The sequence below is a fragment of the Anomaloglossus baeobatrachus genome, chromosome 1 (genome assembly GCF_048569485.1).
Source record: "Anomaloglossus baeobatrachus isolate aAnoBae1 chromosome 1, aAnoBae1.hap1, whole genome shotgun sequence".
Taxonomy (NCBI): domain Eukaryota; kingdom Metazoa; phylum Chordata; class Amphibia; order Anura; family Aromobatidae; genus Anomaloglossus; species Anomaloglossus baeobatrachus.
The window spans coordinates 726088655-726098921 of NC_134353.1; the positions used below are offsets into that span (position 1 = coordinate 726088655).

The window sequence follows — 10267 nt, forward strand, 5'->3', positions numbered from 1 at the left end:
GGAAAACACGTAGGACAGACGAAACTGGGACCAGTCTTGAACCAGAGCGTCCGCGGCGAATGCCTGAGGATCGTGGGAGCGAGCCACGTAAACCGGAACCTTGTTGTTGTGACGGGATGCCATTAGGTCCACGTCCGGAGTGCCCCACTTGCGGCAGATTGACTGAAACACTGCCGGATGCAGGGACCACTCGCCACTGTCCACGGTTTGACGGCTAAGATAATCTGCCTCCCAGTTTTCCACGCCTGGGATGTGGACTGCGGATATGGTGGACTTGGAGTCCTCCGTCCATTGAAGGATGCGTTGCACCTCCAACATTGCCAGGCGGCTGCGTGTCCCGCCTTGGTGATTGATGTAGGCAACCGCTGTCGCGTTGTCTGACTGGACTCGGATGTGCTTGCCCGCCAATAGGTGGTGAAAAGCTAGGAGAGCCAGAAGCACGGCTCTGGTTTCCAGCACATTGATCGAGAGGGCTGACTCGGACGGAGTCCAAGTGCCCTGTGCTCGGTGGTGGAGACATACCGCTCCCCAGCCGGATAGACTGGCATCCGTGGTGAGAATCACCCAGGACGGAGCCAGGAAGGAGCGGCCCTGAAACAGAGAGAGGGGCCGAAGCCACCACTGAAGAGAGCTCCTGGTCTGTGGCGACAGAGCCACTAACCTGTGCAAGGAGGAAGGCCGCTTGTCCCAACAGCGGAGAATTCCATCCTGTAGCCGTGGGAGATGATATCCCGCACCCACTGATCGGAGACGTGTTGAAACCACGCGTCGCCAAAGTGGGAGAGCCTGCCACCGACTAAGGACGTTGCTGGCGCGGACAGATAGTCAAGAGGAGGCTGCCTTAGTGGCAGCAGCTCCTGCGGTCTTCTGTGGACGCGCTTTTGTGCGCCAGCTGGATTTTTGGTCCTTGGCTGAGTTAGTGGATGAGGCCGAGGGCTTAGAGGACGACCAGTTGGAGGAACGAAAGGAACAAAACCTCGACTGATTCCTACCCTGGACAGGTTTCCTGGTTTTGGTTTGTGGCATGGAAGTACTCTTCCCGCCAGTAGCTTCCTTAATAATTTCATCCAGCTGTTCACCGAACAGCCTGGACCCAGCAAAAGGGAGTCCAGCAAGGTACTTCTTTAAAGAAGCATCTGCCTTCCACTCTCGAAGCCACAAGATCCTGCGGATAGCGAGGAAATTAGCCGAAGCCACCGCAGTGCGGTGAGAAGCCTCCAGCATGGCAGACATGGCATAGGATGAAAAAGCTGAAGCTTGGGAAGTTGAGGTAACCATTTCGGGCATAGATTCCCTGGTAAGGGAATGCATCTCCTCTAGAGAAGCAGAGATGGCTTTGAGAGCCCACACTGCTGCAAAAGTTGGGGAGAACGAAGCCCCTGCCGCCTCATATACAGATTTGGCCAGAAGGTCAACCTGGCGGTCAGTGGACTCCTTAAGAGAGGTGCCATCAGCCACTGATACAACGGTCCGGGCTGAGAGTCTAGACACCGGGGGGTCTACCTTTGGTGAATGAGCCCACTCCTTGACCACCTCAGGTGGAAAGGGAAAACGGTCATCAGAACCACGCTTTGGGAAGCGTTTGTCAGGACAGGCCCTAGGCTTGGTCACAGCGGCCTGAAAACTGGAGTGGTTAAAAAACACACTCTTTGTCCTCTTAGGCGAGGTAAACTGGTGTTTTTCTGCCAGAGAGGGTTGCTCCTCTGATACTGGCGGATTGAGATCCAGTACTGAATTAATGGAGGCAATCAATTCACTAACATCTGAGTCACTTTCGGACAGATCAATGGGGCACATGGAGTTAGCTTCCGAGCCCCCTGTAAAGGCATCCTCCTCGTCCTGCGAGTCAGCTTCTGAAAAAGAGACGCGGGACGAGGAAGGAGAGGGAGCCCTGCGTCTCCTCTTAGGAGGACGGGGTCTGGGACCAGATGATGAATCCTCTGTGAGCTCCGGTCCTGAGAAAGCCCTAGCAGCAGAGGCACCCTGTGAAGGGGGCTGATGCATGTTCAGCAAAGTCCTGGACAGATGTCCCATGGAGTCGGCAAAAGACTGGGAGATAGACCTAGATAAGGATTCTACCCAAGCCGGGGGTTCAGCCACAGGAGCCGGAGCAGCCGGAGAGACCACTGGGGGTGCGATTCCAGGCTGAGGCATCGTCAGGTTAGAGCAGGCATCACAATGTGGATAGGTGCTCGGTTCAGGCAGTAGGAGCTTACATGCTGTGCATACTGAATACAGCTTTGGAGCCTTGCTCCTCGTGTGAGACATGCTGCTGGAGTGGGGGCTCTGCCAGAGAATGACCCCCAGAGAGTATATACAGAGGTCCACAACCAAAGGTTGTGGCTTACCAGACCGCTGGAGCGGTGTTGTGTGCCCTCCAGATCCCGAAGCCCGGACCCCCAAGCACCTCAGCAGGGATGCTGCAGACCAGTGCTGATCGCAGGGAACAACGCTGAGAAAATGGCCGCCGGAGCGGAGAGAGGGGGCGGGACTCACTCTGGGAGCGGGATCTGGAGGGTCATAGAGACTTACAGGGGAGGAGACATGTACCCAGTGAGGAGTGTCCCTCCCCTGTGCAGAACGGCCGCTGGGCGGAGCCGCGCTGTCCCTCTGCATGAATGACATGCGAGGGCAGTGAAACCGAAAGTAGGCCTCCGGCGAAGCCGGGGCCTAAATTTGAGCGGTGCGGCCGGCGCGCAGGCACCATCGGCGCGGTTCTCAGGCGACAGCCAGAGAACCCGCCGGAAATGTCATAAAACTCACTCAGCACACTCTCCCATAACAATAAAGTACAGGGACCCCCAATATATAAACGTCTCAGGTACTTAGCTTGCTGAGACGCAGGGTTCCAAGTCCCTGGGGATGAGTGCTCCGGTCCAGCAGGATCCTGAAGGGCTGCGGATGGAGACCGGTCTCCTGCCAAGCATGGAGAACCGTGCTGGCTCCCACTTCAAGCCAGAGCCCAGGAGGGATGGTGAAGGAGCACGGCATGTAAGGCTCCAGCCTTGGAATCAACCTTAACAGCACCGCCGACACAGTGGGGTGAGAAGGGACATGCCGGGGGTCCAGGCTTGGACCCGCTTTTCTTCAAACTCTTTCCAAAAATCAAAAATCAGATGAGAATGCATGTGTGGATGTATGCCTCCTGAACACAAAGCGATAAACTGGCTAGATCTGGTTCTCCAGGGGGTGTATAAGCTCAGAGGGAGGAGCTACACTTTTGTGTGTAGTACTTTGTGTGTCCTCCGGAGGCAGAAGCTATACACCCAATGTCTGGGTCTCCCATAGGAACAATAAAGAAAATACTTTATTTGGAATAAAAGACAAAAAAAACACCCTCTTTCACCACTTTATTATGCCCCAAATACCCCTCTAGGTCCGACGTAATCCACACGACGTCTCACGATGCTTTCAGCTCTGCTACATCGGGAGCTGACAGGAGCAGCAGTAGAACATCGTCACTCCTGTGAGCTCCACAGAGCAACTGAAGTGAGTCGCGCTGTCAGTGGGGACGTCACTTAGGTAGTGCCTGCGTGTGTACGGTGATGATGGGTGCGGTAGTGCCGGGGTGTGAGCGGTGATAATGGGTGCGGTAGTGCTGGTGTGTGCGGTGATGATAGGTGCGGTAATGCCAGTATGTATGCGGTGATGATGGGGGCGGTAGTGCCGGTGTGTGTGCAGTGGTGAGGGGTGCGGTAGTGCCGGGGTGTGTGCAGTCATGGGGGCGGTAGTGCCGGTGTGTGTGCAGTGATGACGGGTGCGGTAGTGCCGGGGTGTGTGCGGTGATAATGGGGGCGCTAGTGCCGGGGTGTGCGGTGGCGGTGATAATGGGGGCGGTAGTGCCTGGGTGTGTGCAGTGATGATGGGTGCGGTAGTGCCATGGTGTGTGCGGTGATGTTGGGTGCGGTGATGATGGAGGCGGTTGTGCCGGGGTGTGTGCGGTGATGATGGGGCCGGTAGTGCCAGGGTGTGTGCAGTGATGATGGATGCGGTAGTGCCGGTGTGTGCGGTGATGATGGGGGCGTAAGTGCCGGGGTGTGTGCGGTGATGATGGGTGCGGTAGTGCTGGGGTGTGTGCGGTGATGATGGTGGCTGTAGTGCCGGTGTGTGCAGTGATGATAGGGGCTCTCTCTCTCGGCTTAAGAAAAATGCAATGCGTTATTTCACAGGAATCCGTTGCCTTTATTATCACACTATTTACAACGCATCCGTCACATGCGTCACACAACGCATTGTGACGAATGCCAAATGACGCAAGTGTGAAAGTAGCCTAATACAGCACAGCATGTAGTCGTAAATTAAATAATATGGAATATACAAAGAAACGGTTGTAAGATAACAACAAAGGAGAATATAATCAAGGTGCATTACAAGTGTATAAACGTACAAAATATTTAAATATACAAATAATTAAAACGATTGATAAACACTGTAATGAGCATATAATGCTACATGTTATAATTGCATTTTATAAGCCACCAAAACACTGCAACATATCTACCCTAAAATGATGTCACTAAACAAATGGCTAACACGGTACCAAAACCTTTTTCTTTAAACAAATGTCAGCTTAGACCGCAAATAAACCCCAAAAAAACAACACAAGACCTCACAGATCTCCATCGATTGAAATGTGAGAAATTAACGTGTCGGAAAATGGTGACCAAAAAAAAACAAAACCAAAACAAAAAAAACCCAACAACAAACTATCTTTGGTATCACTGCAATCGTACTGACATGAATAAACATATTGATTAGAAATGGATACATTCACATTTATGCAGTTATTGCAACAGCTCATTATGTTTAAACAAGTGAAAATTTATTTAAACAAAATTTGTGGTTAAAACCTATATAAAATGAAAATGTAAGTTACCTGTTAAACTGCAGAATTCTGGAATCAAAATAACAGGCCCTGTTGGCATTTTTTCTGCGCCTTTTGTTTTTTTGGGATTGTGGATAATAGCAGGCTGCTTCAAATCAGTGATCTCTTTGTTATATTGCTACAAAGTAAGCATTAACATTTTAAATATTTTATCAGAAGCCCTTATAGGTGTTTATTAGGCAAAACAAAAACGTTCAAACATAATAGAAGACTTTGTAAGTACAGTTGGTGTATATCCATCAGCTATGTTGTTTATCTGTAGCCAAATAAAAAGGAGTCTGGAAAACTTGCCCATTTGAAGAGCCCTAATGGTGCAAAAATTACCTCCCCCTTTAGAAACTACACATATCAAGGAAATGATCTATGTGTATAGTGACCATTTTGGACTCACAGGTTCATTACAAAAGTTTAAAACAGAGGAAAGAGGAACATTTTTAATTTTTCTTTTTCCATAAAACTTAATCAAGCCCCAAATTTCATAAATGTGACAAAACAAAATGAATACCACAATTTTGGGAAAAAACTGTTCTTAAGGCCCCGTCACACACAGAGATAAATCTTTGGCAGATCTGTGGTTGCAGTGAAATCATGGACATATTGTTCCATTTGTACACAGCCACAAACCTGGCACTGATTGTCCACAATTTCACTGCAACCACAGGTCTGCCGCAGATTTATCTCTGTGTGTGACAGGGCCTTTAGTATGCCAATATCTCATATGTGGACACAACTTTTGTTTCTTCAGTGAAAAACGCACCATCTGGCAGAAAAAGGTACCTCTCACCAAAAAAACACATACAAAAAAGTATGCGTTTTTTTTAACATTATCAATGGCAAATTGCAGGGAAAAATGCAGGGATTTGCAGAAACGAAGTAACATGCTGCTTCTTTTTGCTGCAGAAAAACTGCAGCAAAACCTGTAAGGAATAAAGAAGCAACGTGCGCACATCATTTCAGATTTCTCAGACTTTGCTGGGTAAGGACTGCATGAAGTTTATGAACAAAAACTGCACCAAAAAAGCGACACTTCTTGCATCGCTTTTGTCAGTTTCACAGACTGATTTAACTAGTTACCATGCGATCCACCCATGCCTGTTAGTTGATCAAATTAGTACACATGCACACGCGCACAACTGGACAGCGACATATTTTTCTTATCCAAATGCAAAAAGGAGAATCTGATCCCCAAAGGACTCTGGATTACAAACCCAATTCTACATACCTACAATACCCATTATGCACAAAACCTTTGTCACAGGACTTCTGAGAGACTAAGGAACCACCTTTTGCATGTCTTCTACAGCATCAAGAGTAAAATCCAGAGAGAATTTGAAACACAAAGGAAGACACTACCAGAAAGCACAGAACAAAAAGAACAACAATACTATTACAGACTACGAACCCTTCTGATCCACAACAAGGAAAAGAAGCTACATAGACTGCTCCTCAATTCAGGACTTAATACAAACAGGTGGAGAACAAAGCCAAAACTTGACAACTTGGACAACCACTCCATTCAAGGCACAAAAGCATCTAACTGTGTTATCAATCTCTCGGATTACAAACCTAACAAAGTGGAACTTAATGTGCTTTCTAGAGAACTCTCATTTTGTCCTACTAAAGCTCTAGACAAAATTGAACTCTGCAGCGACATGGAAGATTACTTCAGGAGACTACGTCTGAGGGAATATTTTAGCGATGCAGATGTTTCAGAATCCACCCAGACTGAAGGAAGACGGATCTTGACAGCCAGGAAAAGATCAGATTGGACACCTCCACCAGGACGCAACCCTCATCTGGATAACTATATAGACACTTTCAGACATTTGGTAAAATCCACTTTCCTAGACACACACAGGAGGCAACCATCCAACATCAGTGCCCAGGAGAGAAGGGCCATAAAATCTTTGAAAACCAACAAAGAAATCATCATTAAACCTGCAGACAAGGGGGGTGCAATAGTCATGATGAACAAATCAGACTACATGAAGGAAGCACACAGACAACTGATGGACACACGCTACAATAAGAAATTGGAGTCTGACCCTACACAGGACTATTACAAGGAACTTAACAAGTTGGTCTCTTGTCTGCCTGACATATCCATAAGAACTGATGAACTGATACCGGTGAGTCCAAGAATAGGCACATTCTACCTGCTTCCCAAAATTCACAAATCTGGAAACCCAGGAAGACCCATCATTTCATGTGTGGGCACCCTCACTGAACAAGTCTCTGGATGGGTAGAGGGTATCCTTGAACCCTTGGTAAGGGATACAACCAGCTACATCCAGGACACTACTGACCTATTGAAAAAACTATCAGCAATAGGTCCTCTTCCAGAGGGAACTATTCTTGCTACCATGGATGTGGAATCCTTGTACTCGAATATTCCACACCAGGATGGATTAAATGCTTGCAAAATTTTCCTAGAAAATACAGGAACTGATGCCAATTCTGTGGTGAAGCTTACAAAATTCATCCTCACCCATAATTACTTTGCATTTGACAATGACATATATCTACAGGAGACTGGGACTGCAATGGGAAGCAAAATGGCACCACAATATGCAAATCTTTTCATGGCCAAGCTTGAGAGTGACTTTTTATCCCCTTGTCCTATCAGGCCTCTAGCCTACTACCGTTACATTGATGATATTTTAATCATCTGGACCGAGTCTGAGGAGCAGCTGAAGACCTTCCATGAACACTTTAATCAGTTTCATCCCACCATCAACTTAACATTCAGCTACTCCTGCACGGAAATCAACTTCTTGGACACCATCATTAAACTACGGAACAATGAAATAGAGACATCCCTGTACAAGAAGCCAATTGACCGTCCAACATCCTGAAATGGGACAGTTTTCATCCAAAACACATAAAAAACTCTATTGTATACAGCCAGGCTATCAGGTACAATCGGATATGTTCCAACAGTACAGATAGAGACAATCACCTTGAGGGCCTCAGAAAGACCTTTCTGAATCAAGGCTACCACCCAAGAACAATTGAAAACCAGATTACAAGAGCCACCAGAATATCAAGAAACTATCTCCTACATTATAAAACTAAAGAAGAAAACAACCGGGTCCCTCACCTACAATCCACATCTGGAGGTGTTTAGAGGAGCTGCACGGAAACTACAACCATTACTGCAAAAAGATGCCCGGTTAAAATCTATTTTTCCAGACCCCCCACTTCTGTGTTTTAGACAGCCCCCAAATCTAAGAAGCATCATTGTCAGAAGCTCCCTGTCCTCTCCAACACCAACGGGAACATTTCCCTGCAACCAGAAAAAATGTAAGACCTGTCCATTAATATTGACAACGGACAAGATAAAGATCCCCAGATCACATCAGGACTACAAGATCCCAGGTACCTTCAGCTGCACCACAACCAATGTGGTGTACTTAATTATATGCACCAAATGTCCAACTGGGGGTCTGTATGTAGGGGAGACAAAACAACAGCTCAGGACAAGGATGAATTCTCACCGCCACACAATTAGAGAAAAAAGGATGGATCTACCTGTGGCCAAACACTTTTGTAACTCAGACCACAACATCATGGACATTAAATTGCTGGTATTGAAAGGAAATTTCAAGTCCCAGAAAGATAGGAGACTATGGGAGTACAAACTTATGATGACCTTTGACACATTCAGAGAAGGAATGAATGTGTCTCATGGATTCATGTCTTTTTACATCAGTTAAAAGATGTGCTCCTCTGACCATCCGAGCGTGTCACAGCCTGGACCAGACCCTTATCAAAGGACAATAAAACTTTCACACTGAACTGCAGCAAAATTTATGGCCACGACAGTTTGCCCCCCTGCCATAGAGATAGTTCTGTTTTATATAACTTTTTTTTTTTTTACTGCACTTTTCTATGTCCTGTTGTGTATAAATATGTGACTCTTCAGATTTTGTGTTATACCATGCCTGATGAAGAGACCTGAGTAGTCTCGAAAGCTTGCAATTATTACCATCTTTTCAGTTAGCCATTAAAAAGTATCAACCACTGAAGACTCTCAGTTCTTTTAAACAATTTTTTACACATGCACAGTGAATTATGTGGGGTCGCCAAGAGGTTAAAGACGTTCTATTGTACACGTATGCCTCACTAAGCGGGTGACTAAAAAGAAGCTGAAAGCTTTTGCCTACCGAGCAGTGTTTATTAGAACATTAGTACCCAATATTAAAAATCAATAAAAATAATAGGTATTCTATACAATTTACGATACAAAGTAAAATCATACATTTTTGTAATAATCAATGAAATTGATTTCACTTCCATCTGATTTCTTGAAAGTAGACTCCGGAGTGAAATCCCAGTTGATGTCATCAACGCGATAGGTGCGATTGTTGTATCTAAAATAGTAAGAAAAAAAAAATAAACATGTTTAATGGTTATATGACATTAAGGAGACATAATATTCAGAATAAAGACATTCATAAAAGGCCAGTGTCACACTAGTGTATATTATATGCTAATGACACTCATCTCAAACTCTTCTGCAAGTGTGATCCCAGTGTCATTATACAACCCCAGGCAAAAGTTATGGACTTACCTGGCTCTGAGGATGTTCATTCAGTTGTTTACTTTTGTATAAAAAAAAAAAAGCAGATCACAGACATGGCACAAAACTAAAGTAATTTCAAATGTCAACTTCTAGCTTTAAGAAACACTAACAAAAATCATAAAAACATAATGTACTAGCCAGTAACGGTTACTTTCAAAACCAAACAGGGGGATAAATTATGGAATCACTCAATTATGAGGAAAAAAATATGGAATCACCCTGTAAATTTTCATTCCCAAAACTAACACCTGCATCAAATAAGATCTGCTCGTTAGTCTTCATCTAAAAAGGAGTGTTCACGGGGGTGTGGCCTAGCTCGGTATGTGAGTGATCCTGTAGCTCTTGCCAAGCATCTAGGAAATCCCTAGGGAAGAAGCCCGAAAACACTCTCAGAAGTCACAGGCTGCAGCTGGACGACCGTCTGACCCCCCCTGACCTGATTGCAGTGCTTACTGGCACCGATATGACAAGGAGGGGGCCGAAAAAGCCGGTGGGAGAGGTGGAGAAGCAGAATCAAGATGGCGCCGTGGGCAGCATGGAGCAGAGAAAAGATAATGGTGCAGACGCTGAGGAGATCAGAAGACAGGCTGCAACACGGCTGGAGCGTTTTGCCAGGCAGGAGAGCGGTGGCCATCACGGAGAGACAGGGAGAGGTGAGCTGGAGATGAATCCGAGACTTACAGACCGCATGGTGCTGAGTGAAGTAGGGGGGAGGGGGGAGAACAGCGAAGGAGCTGATGGAGCTCAGGCCTGCATGGGAGAGACAGATCCCAGATCTCAAGCAGCACAGCTAGGGG

At 46.5% G+C, this 10267-nt stretch overlaps 1 protein-coding gene across 1 annotated transcript in view; it reads right to left on the minus strand.

Moving 5' to 3' along the window:
- Positions 1 to 9478, minus strand: part of PIWIL1 (piwi like RNA-mediated gene silencing 1) — a 231895-nt gene extending 222417 nt beyond the window's left edge. The window contains exons 1-3 of the mRNA XM_075323064.1: positions 9459 to 9478; positions 9147 to 9258; positions 4877 to 5003 (exon numbers count right to left, since the gene is read on the minus strand). Of these exons, the coding sequence (XP_075179179.1) occupies positions 4877 to 5003; positions 9147 to 9258; positions 9459 to 9478 (259 nt within the window). The remainder of the gene's footprint in view (positions 1 to 4876; positions 5004 to 9146; positions 9259 to 9458) is intronic.
- Positions 9479 to 10267: the final 789 nt, after the last annotated feature.